Source organism: Rhinolophus ferrumequinum, chromosome 19 (assembly GCF_004115265.2).
Source record: "Rhinolophus ferrumequinum isolate MPI-CBG mRhiFer1 chromosome 19, mRhiFer1_v1.p, whole genome shotgun sequence".
Classification (NCBI taxonomy): Eukaryota; Metazoa; Chordata; class Mammalia; order Chiroptera; family Rhinolophidae; genus Rhinolophus; species Rhinolophus ferrumequinum.
The window spans coordinates 49,220,973-49,238,567 of record NC_046302.1 but is presented as its reverse complement, the minus strand read 5'-3'; the positions used below and the strand labels follow the sequence as shown (position 1 = coordinate 49,238,567).

At 38.6% G+C, this 17,595-nt stretch overlaps 1 protein-coding gene across 6 annotated transcripts in view; it reads right to left on the bottom strand.

The window, feature by feature from the left end:
• The window catches only part of CDH20 (cadherin 20), a 183,810-nt gene that overhangs the window by 11,152 nt on the left and 155,063 nt on the right, over positions 1–17,595 (bottom strand). For all 6 annotated transcript variants that reach the window (XM_033087785.1, XM_033087790.1, XM_033087791.1 and 3 more), the window contains 3 exons: positions 10,779–11,032; positions 5,259–5,395; positions 3,024–3,145 (listed from right to left, as the gene is read on the bottom strand). In XM_033087785.1, coding sequence (XP_032943676.1) covers positions 3,024–3,145; positions 5,259–5,395; positions 10,779–11,032 — 513 coding nt within the window. The remainder of the gene's footprint in view (positions 1–3,023; positions 3,146–5,258; positions 5,396–10,778; positions 11,033–17,595) is intronic.

Here is a 17,595-nt window from a genome sequence, read left to right as displayed (position 1 = left end):
GACTCTCTGCTGCTCAGCTCCCCCTTCAGTGAAGGACTGGATGCCCCAGCCTTCACCTGTCGGTCTCTTCAGGAGTTGCCTCAGTGGCCGAGAGCCACCCACCTACAGTCACCACAGCCTTCCAGGGAAACCCACATCCAGTGACTGATGCAATAATGGTACCCAGGCGTGGCCATCCCATCTCAGCTCTGGAGAAGTCTAGTTCTAGCGCAGTGAGAAGTCCCCCAAGGCTGTCCTTGGGTCTGCACTGCAGTGGGACTTCTCCTTTTGCCCAGCACTGCAAACGTCCTTCCGTTCCACAGGCATTGGCCCCAAGGGCACCCCAATGAGCACCTTAGACTACAGCTCCATCTCAGAACATGCCCCCTGGAGAACCCACCTGGCCTCTGTTGAGTCAAAAAGTTGGGGGAATGCTGCTGTAATCAAGGAGAGGGGTCAGGAAGCCACGGAGGGTGACCTTCCCCATAGTCTAGCCTGGCGTCAGTGCTGCTCATACCTGAGGGTCACCCTACTGCCCCATCCCTGCCAAGACAAATCCTGAACCTTCCATTTTGCCTGTGGTGCCAAAGGTATAAGGATGTCTTTCTTGAAGCACGTTATACAAGTAAACAGGTGATTACGTTCAACTTGGCAAACACAGTTGGAAGATCATTTCTGAGCATCCGACCTCTGAAATCGTATATGTGTTGGTGAGGTGGGGCCTGAGGTCGGCCTGAGGAGTAGGACTGAGGGGTGCAGGGCTTTACAGACGAGTGAGCAAAGACCCTGTCTGGCTGAATGAGGCGGGAGCATCGCGGCCCGCTCGCCTGTCAGGTCAGATTTCATCCTCGGCCTCACTTGCCACAGCCGTTTTCTGTTTAGCAGTTTTCATTCTGCCCTCAGCCTTCACCAAGTATGTCGTCTGATTTTTTTATGGGCTTCCTTCATGGCTGTTCACGAGTGTCCAACAAGTCTAACCCGTGGAAGCCTGATTGTTTATAAACCAGACGTTCCTACTGAGCTGCGTGCTTCTGAAAATCTTTAAAACATGTCCCAGAGCCAAAATCAAAGGGTAGGATTTTTAGTGTCTTGGGCTAATGATGACACATATGACAGACTTGTGGCTCATGACTTAAATTTTAAGTCGCAGATAAACTGTGCTTCAAAGGACTGTATAATGGACCATTAAAAGATGTATTTAGAGAGACAGAAATGGGAGATGTATTTGTGTGCTCCAGAAACAGGAACAGTGGTTAAAGTACCATTGAGCTATCAGAATGCAAGTTCTATTCTGAAGCCCTTTAAGAAAGGAAATGTTTAATTTTGGGGGAGAGAGAGAGTTTGGTTTATATTATAGATAAAAATTAGCCTCTTTCATATTGTCATAGAAAGTATATATTTGTCATATTATAACACAGTCTTACATAATACAAAACAAAATTTTATGTATTACATATAATATAAATTGTCATAATATAAAATAAAAATTATTAAAATAAAGGCCCAATGCCTTCACTCAAAACTCAGATACCTTGGTATAGTAACTATTGCTATATTTGCAACCTATCTGCTAGTCTGTGTCACACACAGACATATTTTACATAACTGCAAGCATGTACATGTAGTTTTATAGCTCCTTTCTTTACTTAACAATAACACGGATCATTTCTTATGCAATAAAGTCTTCATTGTAACTTTTATTAGCTGTGCAATATTCCAGGTATTACTGGACTAGAAATTCAATAGATGTGGAAGTAGAATTATCCTAGACTTGTTGAAAAGATTTTTTAGGGGTGTACAATTCTTGGTACCGAGTGTCAAGAATCAGTGGATGAGATAATTTAGATCAAAATCACTACAGGACACATTTTTTTTCCTCCTGGGGGTTGGGAATCACTTTTTGACCTGACCTACTGTAACGGTACAGATGTGTTGAGTCAATCTTGGGTGAGTTCAGGAAGGTAATACAAGTTGAGATTGTACAGACTCAGTCTCTCTGAGCAGCAGGATGCTGGAGGTGATGTTGCAGGTGAGTGAGAAGTGAAAGCAAAAGCTGCATCGCAGGTGGGAGGCCTGAATTGCCGAAGCACGAGTCTTTGCCATGTAGATATGCATGTCACAAACTCGTACCTTTCACATTAAAAACGATTCTGACCCATTTGCACTGCCTTCCTCCCCCGCAACCAGCATCCATAGGACCACAGAATGTACTCTGGGGAATAACTTAGGGCTGTTAGGGAATCTTTTGGGTTATAGGTAGAGGAGGAAAGCGTCTTACAAAAGCAGGAGCCAAAGGGGGGAGTAACCTATAACCAGGTATGGGAGGGTGGGTGCAGGGTGGGTGACTGCCCGAAATGTGCATTAATATATGGCCACTCCAAGTGGGGTTCTGGATGGTTCTCAGTTACAGCACTTAGAGTTTCATCAACTAAATATTCATTTAGGTTTAAAAACAGACTTTACAAAATATGCAAATATATTCCTGAAGATTATGGAACTAAAGTTATTTCAAATAAGTAGAAATTTGTTCTTTCAGATTCCTTTCCTCTCCAAACTTCCCTGACATTAGCAGCACTAAGAAAATGGGTGTTTTGATTGAGGGAGGAGAGGGGACAGGTAATTCTAGGTAACGAAGTGTCCTGAGAAGCAGGCAGGAAGTCCTTCAACAAGGTACCTGTTGCCAGAAGTTAAGAAAGGGAAGTGGGAAGATATGAAAAATATACTGTCCCTACTGTAAATATTTTCATGGAGTAGTGCTGAAATGAGGAAAAGTGAAGATACTTCTTTCTTCTGATCGCCATGGTCTCTTCCAGGGCCCAGAGCACATGTTACGATGATTGGTTCTATGCAGTTCAGTCACAAGGTGAGTACATACCTGACTAAAGGCTGGCCCGTGAATCAGACCATCAGCAAAACATTCTTTAGATCACAAAATGTAATAGCAAATGTAATAGCAAAATGTAGTGGCAGATTTGATTATTGGTAATAGTCATTTTCCACATGTTTGGGGTTAACCAAGGTGTGTGCCTCGTAGGCCGCCTTACCTGTCCTGATTTGGCATTCTCACAGACAAAAGCTTCATAGAATCTGGGGAACTCTGGAGCATTGTCATTCACATCTAAGACTTTGATTGTGACAGAAACACTTCCAACCTGGGAAGGATTGTCTAAAGAGCACAAAGAAAACCAAAGGTGAGGGTTCAGTAGTGCAAGAAAGCCGGTCTTTGCTGGTCCGGTGTTTACCTCGTCAGTCAGGTTTTTAAAGGAGTAGATAAAGTACTTGGAAATGACAACACGAGTGTAGGATGCATACGTTGCCTAGTAACAGTGTGGCAGAACACGGAAGCCTGGACAGAAGGACGTGGATGTCTGAGAGTGTGTGTGGTAGCAGGAGGATGAGGGGAAGGGCCAGACTCCAGGGGGTGCACGTATCACTAACTGAATCTTTAAAAAGCGGTTTCTAACCTCTCATTGGCTCATACTTAAGGTTCTAGAATTAAAGGAGGTCAGTTCTGTATTCTGGGCATGGAAATAGCCTATTTGTAACCGGAGGCAGACTGTGTGTCATTGCTTGGCTTTTTTACTGTGAAATAATCAGTTCTTTGAATTATATTTCAGAAGGTTTCAAGTTATTCACAAGAATGCAGATAATACTGCACATTTATTTCTGCTTAGGGACTAAGGGGATATTACAGGATCAAACACACACCGAATCCATATCTTTGGCTAGGGCAGGACAAGTTACTCATAGTCACCCATCAGGAAATGTCTTTTCAGTCCGTCATTTGCTTGGCATTGCCACACAAAGACAATTTCACAGCCCCATTGGTTCCCCTCCTGTCTTTTTCTGTTTTGGTCACCACCCCAAGAAGACAAAGTAGAAATTATAAGACAGAAGTTATTCTTAGTGAATAATTTTTTTTTATAACTTTACTGTTTAAACTAGGATCCTTTTTTTTCCCCCTTAGTGAATAATTTTATTAAATCTCAAAATGCCTTGTTCTTCTGATTCATTTTTTTCTTTCTCAAAAGTATTTATGCTCTACTGTGTTTTCCCCTTAAATATTTCTATTGCTTGGTTACCAAAAATTTTTAAGAATTGTAACAGTGGTACTTGTTTATAGAAGGAATAATGAAAATTCCAGAAAACATGAGGATAAGTATGATCCACAGTCCAAGTAGACATATCCGTTATGTGACACATGCAGTGTTACATATGTGTCCAAAAATGTGGAGATACACACACACTGCAGTACGCAAAATTAAAAAAATGGGATTCTAAACTTAATAGTTTATGGCAGGAATATCTTGTGTCAATTAAATATGCTTTGAAAGCATGGGTATTAATATCTATATATGATAGCCTCATTTTACTGTATGGTTGTACTATAATTTATTTAGTCAAACTCCTATTATTAGACATTTAGGTAATTCCCGTTTTCCCACTATTAAAATAACACTGCAGTAGACATTTTGGTATATAAATATTTGGTATATAAATATTCATAAATAAAATAGATATATAAATATCTATGACTATTTCTTTAAGATAATTATTAAAAGTGGAATTCTTGAGAAAAAGTATGAATGTTTTAGAGAATCTTAATGTAAAAGATTAATTGCCAAATAGCCCTCCTGAGTAGCTGTACATACATCTGCTAATATATTAGGGTCTGCCACGTCACTGAATCTTTACTATCAGTAGGTATTATGAAACATTGAATGCAGTAGTAAATAATCTGATTTTTGTTAAGTTCATAATAAACATGCTAATCTTAATTTTATTACTTTTCCATTCCATTTTTGAGTTTTTGTTAATAAATCTGTATTTTACTTTAAGATGTCTCAAACTCTTGTGTGTATGTATGTGTGTAAAAAGGGTCGTATGTTATAAATGCTTCCTTTCATCCAGTAATAATATTTTATACTATTCGTGCATTCCCAAGCTTGTTAAAGATTGAAACCCTCTTAGATTTCTTAGGAACTGTCCATTTTCCTCATATAGAAGACTAGCTCCTTGGTTTAAGGATGCTTTTTTTTTTTTTTTTTTTTTTTTTTTTACTGCTTTTGCATGTTGGTTTGTTTTTTATCTAGCACAGGACTAGCTGTATAGGAAATGCTCAACAAGTATTTGAACTAAATGTATTCACTCACTTGTATGAACTATGATTTCTGTTTCTTCCTGTAAAAAATACAATTCTAGTTTTAACAAGCTCTAGAAACTTCTATTTTCTACAGTGCTTGTATTTTGTCACTATACAGACCAGTTGCATTACTTACTCATTTCCATAGCAAGGACAGTGATGTTATGCCACGAAAACTCTTCCCGGTCAAGGGGTCTTGCAGTCATTAGGGCACCTGTTGTAATGTCAACATAGAAGAATCTTCCAGGGTCACTGCTTCTGTCAATGGAATATCTGCAGAAAACAGATGAAATGCATTGTTTCATTTGGAGAAACATGCTACAGCACATTACATGGGAGAACTGAGGGTATATCAGGAGAAACATCTCTACTAGTTTTGAGTTATGGACACCGGGAAGACTGAGTTTGCTGTTTTATCATGTCTAACACCACCCCCCCCAAAAGGAGAAGAAAAAAAAACCTCTAAAAACCAACAACAAACTATTATTGCTTTAATTTCCTGATTAATAAAATAAAACAGGGTGCTAAAAGCCTTAGGGCAGTTTTAAGCTATTTAAAGATCAGTTTCAGCTATTTAAAGCTTAAAACTGTCCAAAGCTTTTGGGACACTCTCAGTATCAACCCCTCCACATCTTTATTCAAAATGAAATTTATTCACATAAGTTCTGAAATGCTAAATTGGTATTGGAAAATGTATAGTTCGGTGATTCTAGTCCCGTAACCAGGATCAACTATTGAGAAGAAAAGATGTGCATCAGGTCCTTTGTAAATGTGCTAATGACCCACCTTTTGGCAAACACAATAATGTATTTACTAGCTGGAGAATCCCTGTCTGTGGAATGTTTTCAGCAGGATGGACCAGATCTGTCTAAGTGGCTTGTTGTAAATAAGACTGGAATTTATGAATTAACGGGACACAGCTTGCTGGAAAATGTCATGTGAGCTGTGTAATTGACTATGAAAAGCTGTGTCATAACTGAAACAGCTTCTTCTGTTCAGGCAGTGCAATGAACAGCAACATCCATTGCTTACTTTCATGGTGCATGTGGACCAACATGCATCCTCCCATAGGCTTAGAAGGATATTCACAAGTACCTGTGTATGCGGGGTTCAGACCTCTCCAAGGAGAGCTTGACTTATATTTTGCTGTTGTTTGCATCCTTTGTGTCGTCGTTTACCTTGGTACTGGGTGAGATCTAAGATTCTGTTGAATCTGATTTGGCCATCGACCCTTTTTTTATCTCACCTGTATTATCTCACCTGGTCCCTATCTTGGGAGATTCAGTAAGTGTGGAGGGAGGCTCAGGCATCTGTATGTTTAAAACCCCTCATAAGGGATTTTGACACATAGCCGTGATTGAGAGCTGTCCTTGAGAACCTGATGGAGTCCTTGGGAATGGCCGGTAAATATAATTGCTGCCATTTATTGAATATTAGGCACTTTATAGCTTTTTAAATTCTTACAGTGTCTCTAGGAGGTAGGTCTTATCTCAGTTACCAGAAGAGGAAACTAAGATTTAGAGAAGCTAGTAATTTGCAGAGGTAAGATTTGAAAAAATACACACACACACACTGATGTATTGGGTTCAAAATTCTATTTAAAGTTGCCAGCAATTACAGTCTATATATTAAAGTTGTTGGAACTGGGAAACTGCCATTTTGATGAGAGTAAGCAGTTTCTTTAGTGCATTGGTTTTCAAACTTCAGGTTAGTGAAATCAATATGGTGGGTTATGACTAGTATTGACAGAAAATGAATAGAATAGAATGTATGCATGCCAGACTATTCCCTGCAGTAAGGGTAAATAAATATTGATGGTAAAACTTTTGTTTCAAATATATGTAAATATATATATATGTATATAGTATATACATATGTATTACTTGGTAAAATGTTTTTTTTCGGATATGTATTTTTCCTGCCATGATTCAGGATGTCTGTTCAGAGAGTTAGGAATTAAAAGGAAAGGTGGCCACTAAGGGTTAGAGAAGTTGGAATCATTTCAGTTATAACTCTCCAAGAGTTGGGAAATTTAAGGAAGCAAATTAATGTCTCTGTGCTGTGACCCTATTTAATGAACACTCACTGTAGTTAGGCACTGCTCTTCACCTTACTTATACTGACTCACTTAATCCTCACAATAATCCTCTGAGGAAGGTACTATTATCACCCCATTTTACAGGTGAGAAAACAGTGATGGGGAGGTAAGTCTCTTGCCTGAGATCTCACAGCTGGAATCAAGTGTAGGCAGTTGGGTTTCAGGCTCCTGCTCCTAACCACCAGGCCATGCTGCCTTACTGCACATGGAATGCATGAGATTGTTTAAGGAAACAAAACCTTATCTCTTCATGAAGATAGATTAAGCCATGATAGCAAACAGTTGACATTTTAATAAAGAACAAGCATATGCCTGCAAAGTTCATTGAAAATTAACTGGGTCATTTTTTTTCTAGGTTTAATTAGTAATTTAGTTTTAAAGTTTACTGGCAATTTTAAGACTTGATTTGTCTTGGGGAAAAGATACTGGTTGGCTCATGACAGTCTTTTCTTTCAGCTCTCCACACGTGAGTAACGCCAGCCATTTGGCCTGCAGAGCCCTCGCCCTGATGGCAGCTCTCCATGCGGGAGGCATAACGCCGAGGGAGAGGCAGCCTGTGATGAACCAGCTTTGTGCACTCAAACTTACAGTGCCATAGCAAATGTCACAGATGGTATGGGTGATGGAGTGATAGAAATAACTAACTGAAAGGGCCCATGACAGCACTGCCTGGTGACAGGCCGAGAGGAAGCACTGAGAGCCTGCCTCAGGGAAGCCTCCCTCATCAAGTGCAGTCCCTTTCCGATTTCCCACTAATCGCATTCATAACTCGGAATGGGACACTGGGCCAATTTTCAGGAGGCAGGAGAACAAATTAAAGGTGTAGCTACAGATGGAAAATGAGGGAATTGGGACACACTAGTGAATTATGTAGGTGGTTTTCCTTTCTCTAACCATAATATTCTCACCTACTATGGACAGAGGAGGCATAACATAAACATACAAAACTCCCTTCAGCAAACAGTAGCTGTTCTTTGGGCTCCCTGCTTATTTGCCTGGCTCAGGACATTCTCTGAATTTGGGAGCAATTTAGAGGTAGGGCCTTATGGGCAGACACGCTAAATCTGCACACACACACACACACACACACATACACACACACTAGGACGGCACAGGAGGGCAGGCTGTTTTCACACAGCAGAAGCGTATTTCAGCTGCCAAATGGTTCAGTTTCGTGCTTGCCAGAAATTCCTTGAGCATTTATTAAAAATTTAGGAGATTCAAACACTGTTTTTCATATATATATACACATATATGTATATATGTATGAACACTTTTTATATATATATAAAAACTGAGTCTGGAGACTTGGTTTTGGGATTTACTGGTAAATGATGACCAGTTTACACGTATATGCCTGAACACATCATAAACTTCCTAGAAAGGAGATTATAAAAGTCCTAATAATCTTTTAAAAAGTTAAGTGACTGTTTATAACATTTTAACTTTAGGTGATATGTTGGTTTTGGGGTGACTTAATATGTATTTTCTTTTTAGGAATATAAATCTCATTTATTTGTAATAAAAATGCAGAAGATGAATTAGATAACCAAGTAGCATATAGCGTATAAAGGAAATAGCTTCTGTAGGAAAAATAAGGATAAAGTGAGCAATTTGGGGAAAGATAACATAGGAAAGTAATTTCCCAAATGGGTTTATTATGATAGCCAGAGATTTGACTTTTATGTGCTTTTTCCCTCTACTTGGGTCCAGGGACCATTCTTTGTTCCTGGGGAACGATACAGAGTCAGGGACCATATATCTAGCACTATGAATTCTGCTCCTTTGCAACTGAAATGCAGAGGGAGAATTTTCCCAGTCCTGATATGTGGAATTCTGCTGTCACTGTGCCTGAACCCTTGTCTGTTACCTCCAGGCCTATGGCTGTTGCTTTGTTCTTGCCAGTTTCAGTCTCAGGACCTACAGTCTTGGGCCCGAATAAGCCCGGCAGACCCTGCTCTGTGCCTCTGGCCTGTTCACTCTTGGATTCCCCCATTGGGATCCATCAGAACAGGCAGGCATTCCATACACATCTCTCTGACCGTACCGGCCAGCGGGTGGTTTCAGCGGCCCATCTCTGAAGCGCCATTCTCTGTTAGCCAAACAGGATTCCTTCCTTGGATCTAGGCCTCCTGGTGTTTCTCTTTCCTTCTAGCTATGTCTTGAGATAACAACTTTAGTCCTGAATATTGCACATTCACTCTGGGTGTGTGTGTGTGTGTGTGTGTGTGTGTGTGTGTTCGTTCTGACTGCATTCAGTCTCTTTTGCTTGTCATTTAGTAATGTGACTCCTAACAAAACCATGTTTCCAGTGCTTCCCACGTAGGAGTCCAGAGTCAGAATTTGGAAAGAAGATGTGGAAATAGCCACTGAGTGTTCTAATTGACTCTTTAGAAATGACACCTGATTTTCTCAAGCTTAGGAAGCAGATTTCCCCCAGTATAGTTATTCTCAGGAGAGAACCATCTTCGTTAAACTGCAAAAGCCCATTTTCATTACATACAAAATAGCACCAGGTGTGGGAAGTAGCTGACAGAAAAGGCATTCCATAAACTGGGGTGTATTTACAATGTGTTGCCTGCACTAAAGCCCCAGATTTATTTGTGTGGCTTTCAACAATTAATGTGACAGATGGCCTCAAACAGCCTTGGAATCCTGACCTTTTGTGACAAGCTTCAGTGGCTTGGCAATTGCTCTGGAAGGTTGGTGTGTCAGCCTGTCCACCACCTGTTTGCAGTTTGGGTCCAGGGTTGATGGGAAATGGCCATGACTGTAAGAGCAGCTCTCGTCCCCTGTCTTGAGGGGGAAGCATCTTGGTTGGAATCTTTAAGTTCAAGACACACTTTGGAGAGACGGATACGTGGGCTGGCCGTACAAAGCCCTGTCGGGCCGGTCTCCATGGCATCGAAGCCATTGACAACAAGAGTAGTTTCTATGTTCTTTCTATGGTATATGATAGAAATAGCTATTGTATATGTTATTTTCCCCCCTTTTTCAAGGTAAAAAAGTTCATCAAATTGAAAGAATGTGCAGTGATCACCTTTGTATTCGCCACTAAGAGTCTACAATTTTTAATGTTTTCACATCTGTGTATCTGTCTATGCTTTATCTGAATTGCTGGTGTTCAATGGGGGGGGGTAATTTTGTACCCCACCCCTCTCTCAGGGACATTGGCAATATATGGGGACATTTTAGATTGTTACAACTTGGGGTGCCCCTGGAATTTAGTGATTTGAGGCCAGAGATGGCTGATAAACAGTGTACAAAGCACAGGACAGCCCCTACAATAAAGAATTATCCACCCCAAAGTGTCAGTAGAGCCCGAGTTGAGAACAAAGGGGTGTGAGTGTCGCTGAACCAATTGACAGTGAGCTGTAGACCTAATGATACTTCACTTCTAAATAACATGAAAAGGCCATTTTATGTAAATAGAAAATATTGAAGAAGTAGGAGGGTCTCCAGAGATGGAAGAAGCAAAGGGAAAAAGTGCTAGAAAATTAGATATAAGGGAAGGGACGATTCCAGGACATAAGGCAAAAGCGAAATCCATGGGAAAACCTGATTGAGTTGTTGGTCACGTCTGGGTCCTTGGCAGAAATCATCTGTATGGTTGTTCCGATGGCCACGTCTTCAGGCACCTCCACGAAGTAAAAGCCAGGTTCAAACACAGGAGGCTCATCCACGTCCCCCACGCTGATGTGTACCGTGGTTGTGTCCTGGAACGGGCCCAGATTCAGAAAGCGCATCTCCAGGTGAGGATTGGCTCCCTCGACTTTCAAGGTGTAGCTTTTCTTGCTTTCAAAACTCAGGGGCTGAAAAGTAATGGCAGGAAAACTGATTAGCCAGGAGTATACCGTGTTTTCCTGAAAATAAGACAGGGTCTTATATTAAGTTTTTACTCCAAAAGACGCATTAGGGCTTATGTTCAGGGGATATCATGCTAGGGCTTATTTTCCGGTAAAGGCTTATTTTTTGGGAAACACGGTACATGTCAAGGTTCTAATGGAGGGTCGGCATTGATGGTTGGTGGGTAGATTCCCCGACTCATTAAAATCGTAGAAAATAAGCAACGGGGAAAATAAGGGGAATGAATTTTCCTTTTGTTCTGTGGTTCTTGGTCTTAATGTCAGTTTCAACAACTTGGGTAAAGGAGATAAGGAAGGTGCTAGATGCTTCAGAGATAATGAGGGAAACCAGTTTGCTGATTAACAAAGCCACTGTACGGTGGATGTGGCTGATTTTAACGTGTGTACTCTTTAATCAGCATGGTTAATCAACATGGGCTTTACAGATGTTTGTTCATTTGAAAAGATGTCATAATAATTAAGAGAGAGTTCAAGTTCTGTTTCAGAATATCCATATGACTGAGGCCTAGGCATTTTTGTTTTCTTCCTTTAAAAAAATTCTTGAGTATGAAGCCAATAGTGATTTTTTTCCCACCTCACATGGGTTCTTAGGGCACTGTGCCAGATTAATGTTTGAGTATTTAGTTTATCATATACGAACTCTTAAAAAAATCTGTTTTAGAAATGTGATCCAATGCCTCATTTAAGTTGAAGAAACAAACCCAGAGAGTTCAAAGACTGGACTAAGCTAACATGGTTACATAGTGTCAGAGTAGAAATGCTGGTTGGATTTTTTAAATTCCTTATTCAGACCTCATCCACAAAATAAAATTCTGTGTCATAAAATCTGATTTTTTTTTTTTTTTTTTTTTGTGTGTGTGTTTTTTTTTTAATCCCTATCTTTAGAATGTTTTGTGTCAAAATGAACACAGCACTTCAGGGCAGAAAGTGAACTCGAATTCTATCTCTTAAAATTATTTTTTTACTGACAAAAATGTTTAAATATTTTAAAACAATTACCTCAGAACATCATCAATAATAATAAAAATATGGAAGGTCAGTCCTATACAATAATTATAAAGGACAGCAAAGTAGTTACTGAAGCTTAAAAGTGACCTCTGAACTTGGTGATGACCAGTTTTTGTGCTAAATACTCAAGGTTTTTTTCATAAAATATGCTGAACTAAGCACATTTTATGTTAGAAAGAGGCCTGTGTCCATTTAAGCAACTTCTTTACTTTTGAGAAACAGTGGTAGTTGGTTTAAGTAAGTTTATTTTCAAATTTTAACACAAAGTTTTTTGTTTTGTTGCTGTTGTTAGGTTCCTACGTGTTCTGTATTTACTTAGCACCATATATTCTATTTCTTGTTTCATGCAGTCCACTGCTCTCATTGGAACCAAGCAGCCATTTCCTTCAGCCTGTCTGCCTCTCTAGTTCTTAGTCAAAAGGCAAAGTTTTCATAATAGGGACATCTGCCACTCAGATTATGATATATTTAAAGGAATAGTTTTATCCATTTATTTCATTTATACTTGCTCCGTGAATCTAGATATTTATCTTTCCTAGTAAATTATATTCTCTTAAAATTTTTTCCTTAAAATATGGGAAACCCAAAGTGGGCACTGTTGTTAATGTTAGGTTTGAGGTAGGTAAAGTTTGTTTTTCTCTTAATTCTAAGTAATTTTTCTAATTTGGTGTGAATTTTGTATTTGTTCTTAAGATTTAATTTACGTACATTAAAATTCATCTTTTTTGGGTGAAGTTTTGCAGATTGTGACAAATGTAAACAGTCATGTTCCCACCATGATAAGGTGTATGAGTAAAACAGTTCCGATACCCCTGCCTCATGCTCCTTTGTGGTAAAACCCGCCCTGCTGGCAACCACTGATCTGTGCTCTGTTCCTGTTGCAAGAATGTCTTATAAGTGGAATCATTCAGTATATACTCCTGTGAGTCTGGTTTCTTTCACTTAGCATGATTCATCCATGTTGTTGTGTGAATGAGTTGTTTGTTCCTGTATATTGCCAAGAGGTATTCCATTGTATGGATGTACCACAGTTGGTTTATCCATTCTCCACTAGAGGTACATTTGGGTTGTTTCCAATATCGGACAGTTTTGAATAAATCCCCATATGAACATTGGCCTACAGGTTTTCGTGTGATCATAGATTTTCATTTTACCCGGGTAAATATTAATACTGGGAGTGGGATTGCAAGATTGTATGGTTAAGTGTACTTTTACTGTATAAGAAACTTCTGAAACAGTTTTCGCAGTGACTGTACCTTTTTACTCTCCCGCCGGGAGCATGTGAGAGTTCCAGTTGCCCCACGTCTTTGTCAGCATTTGGTCAGTGTTTTTGATTTTAGTATCTTTAGTGTATGCAAAGTGATACCTTGTGTTTTCTGATTTGCATTTCCTTAATGGCTAATGATGTTGAGCATTTTTATAGATCTTTTGGAAGAGTTCTTTATATATTCTGTAGTTAAGTCTTTTATCAGACATGTGATTTGCAAATATTTTCTCACAATCTGTTATTTGCCTTTTTATCCTTTTAATAATGTCTTTTGAAGAGAAGAAACTCTTAATTTTGATGAAGTCTTATTTATAATTTTTTCTTTGTAGATTGGGATTTAGCTATCATACCTAAGAAATCTTTGCCTAATTAGGTTCACAAAGATTTTCTCCTGTGTTTCTTTTTAGAAATTTTATAGTTTTAGATTTTTACATTTAGGAATGTGATCCATTTTGAGTTTATTTTTGTAAGGGATGAATTAAAGTTTTTTTAAATACGGATATACAGTCGTTTCAGTACCATCTGTTGAAGAGATTAAAGTGAGTTTTAAATTGTTGTTAAAATTTCTTTTAAAATAAGTTACCTAGTGATCATTACGTCATTTAAGGTTGTTGTCTCGCTCATTTCAATAATTTTATTATTTAAAATTGAAAGAAAACATTGTCCTACTACCCTATGCTTTAAATTGCCCACAAAAAATGTGAATTTGATTTTTCTCTTTCCAAAAGTTTTTGTACTTAACATCAAAAAATTGTTTATTTTCATATTTACAATACTAAATCAAAGAGTAGCAATGTCTGAGAACTCAAGTTCCAAATTCAAGAAATTTCCTAGAGTTGGAGCACACATAAATGAAATGCCATTATAATCTTGATAATTGAGTCATGAAAAAATTATGGCACAAAATAGTAATTCAGCTAGTTCCCCTCAGCAGAATTAATTAGTCCCTCCTCTGTTCCCATAGCACTCTGTCATAATTCAATTATGGCTCTTCTCATTTTGTATTACAAATACGTGTTTCTATGTTGGTCTCTCAAAGGCAAAGATTATGACTTAGTCAGATTTTTATTCCCCGGTGCGTAGCGAGGGCCTAAAACACAAAAGGCAGCAGAAAATGTTGTTACATTGAATAGTGAAAAACAGTTTTTCAGTTTATTAACAAGTATTGGTCTAAGATGTACATTTTTTCATATTTTGATATTTTGGAAATAGGATTGCTTCTCCAATTGATGGAGCCTTCAGGCTCAATGGGAGACAGAATGCAATTGTCTCTGTGTAAGTCAGACCTGGTGAAAGCTATTCACATTGTACTTTAGTTGAGTTCTGTACATTGTTGGTACCACGTGTTGAACTTTTTTGCCTCCTAAAATGTCTCACAAACGATATTATGATTTAATACTGAAACAAAAGTTGTGCAGGCAGAATGGCATGGAAACAACAGCAGGGAGTAATTGTGATGTTAGTGAAGCAATATGGCTGTGTTTCCAAGAACTGTCTCAAAAAGTAAGCTAAGGAATAAGCAAGCATTGTATCATTTAAATGGCAAGAGTTCTTTTTTTTTTTTTTTTAAGTGGGTATATAAAACAACGATGGGTTTTCCATTTCATGGGCATCTTAGATTTGATGAAATACAGACGTTTTGTTCTTTGTGGCCTGCCTAAGCGGAGAAGAGACTTCAGAACAATTGCTGACTGTATGATGGAAGACATGTTCAAAACTGGAGAATGGCATAATGGCATGCTCATAGAATAAAGAACATTCTGAAAAATACATATTTCAAGTTACCTTTCAAGCATTTAAGAGACTGAAAATCAATTGATTGATTACTTAAAAGCCAAAAAGACGCAAGGTACTGGGTAGTAATCAGTATGGTTTTATGAAGTCCCAATTCTATCAATTCAACTTAATTTCTCTTTTTGAAAAAGTATGTGCTTTTTAGATGAATAATAGGCCTTAGGGAAATAAATCAAAAGCAGAACTTTTGTGTCCATTTTATATGACATTAGTAATGACAAAGTAGGAAAATGGGTGTGGATCAGGCATCTGAATAAATGTTATTCCCAAGGTATAGACTGAGCAGCAGTCAATAGCCTCTAAAGTATTTATTACATTCGATTTGTCCATCTACCCAACTTATGGACCTCTTTCTTAATTCCATTTTCTGTCACCTCATAAGTTCAGAAGAGAAATCCAAATGACCTTGGCAAAATTGATGTCTGTTTTGATTACACATGGATATCGTTTTTGTAATGACAATGAAAGACAATGTTCTGTCTTGTGAGGATTAATCTTTTCTCCAGGAAAGGAAGCTGGAGAAATGACATTTTGAGGTTCCTTTCATATACAAAATTGTACTTGTTAATATTTTTTTAAATGAATGGCTTATAATAAGGCCTAAGCTATATTCTAATAATTTGACAGAAACTAATATTATTTAGAATTATCTTATATGTTAAGATATAAAATAAAATTTCAAATATATTGAGAATCCCAAAAGCTCTTTTTCTGATTGCTTAATTTTTTAAAGAGAATTTTTGCATTAAAGAATCAGCAGTTATCTAAAACTCTGACTATTTAACTTGTATGCAGTTATCTGTCAGGATAAGCAACGTATTAAGTGCTAATTTGAGGCATACCATGTAATAAGGGAATGTTCTTTACTCCTATGTCATACACCAAATTGGTATTATATCTAGTCCCCTTTTATAATTCTAGCATGTGTTATTCTCAAAGAATGAGAATAAAATAAACTGCAAATTACATCCAGATTTATTTGATGATTCAGAAGTTATTCTCAGCATTTTGCACTGTTTTGAGGTCATTGTGTGGTGTTATAAAGATGGTGGAATGCTGGATATATATGTTCTTTAGCTGTATTTGATGCACCTTAAATAAATACAGGACAAACACGACTCTTCTCCTCTACAGGAGCGTTAATTCAACTCTATGGGACAGCATAGGATAAAGTTATTAAACACATTAACTTGTGCCACATTCTAAGTTATGAGTTTATTGCTTTTGTCAAGGTCCTCCGTGTTCCTAAAGTCTGTGGTTCATTTTCAGCGTTCTTACATGACCTCCAGCAGTGTTTGTTGCAGGTGATCATTCCCTTCTCTGGGAAAGTTTCTTCATGCCTTCCATGACACCACTCCTTTGATTTTCCTCCTTCCTCCCTGGTCTCTCTTTCTCAGTCTCCTCACTTGTCCCTGCCCTCTCCTTGACCCCGGTACTGCAGGGCTCTTTTCACTGTCTTCTCCATCTATGCTCAGTCCCTTGGAATATCATCCTGTTTTATTTGCTTTAAGTACCATCTATATGCTTATGACTCTCAAATTTATATTTCCAGCCCAGAACTCTTCTCCATACTTCTGTAACCAACAGCTACTACACATTTCCACTTGGGAGTCTAATAGACGTTGCTAATGTACTATGTCCAGAACTTAATTCTAATATTTGCCACCCTCTACCAGATTCTCTAGTTGTAGACTTTCCCATTTCAGTTAATGGCAACTCTGTTCTTGTTGCCAAGTTGACTCCTCTATTTCTTTCTTATCCTCATCTAATCTGTTAAGAAATCCTGTTGGCTCTACCTTCAAAATATATCCAGATTCTGACAGCTTCTCACCACCGCCATTCTTACTATGCTAGTCCAAGCTGTTGTATTCTCCTACCTGTATTGTTTCAGTAGCCTTTTAGCTGGTTTCTCTGTTCCCATCCTCGCCCCCTTATGGTCTTTTCTCAACGGAACCTAGAGTAATTATTTTATAATGAAAGTCCAGTCACGTCACACATTTGTTTCTGACTTTATTCCGTGTAAAGCCCAAAGCCCTTACTTCAGTCTGTAAAGTCTTATACAGTCTGGCCCCCTTGTTACTTTTCTGAGTGTTTTCATCTCCTATTAGTCTTCCCCTCCACTCAGTCTTACCAACCCCCTTGTTGTTCTTGAAACAAACCAGACAGAGGCCCATCTCAGAGCCTTTTGCTGGTTTTTCCTTTGCTTGGAACACTTCCCTTAATATCTTCATGGCCCTTCCCTCGTCTCCAGGGCTGCCACACATAGTTCTCACTGAAAGTCATTTATTGGTCACCTCCTAGGTTGTTCATTGTCAAGCTCCCAACTCACTGCTGTAGCTCTGTCCCTTTATATAAGTCTTTGTATAAATGTGACTTCTCTGGGAGGCCAATCCCAACCACCCAATTTCAATTTGAAGTCATGTAGTCTCTTCTGATACCA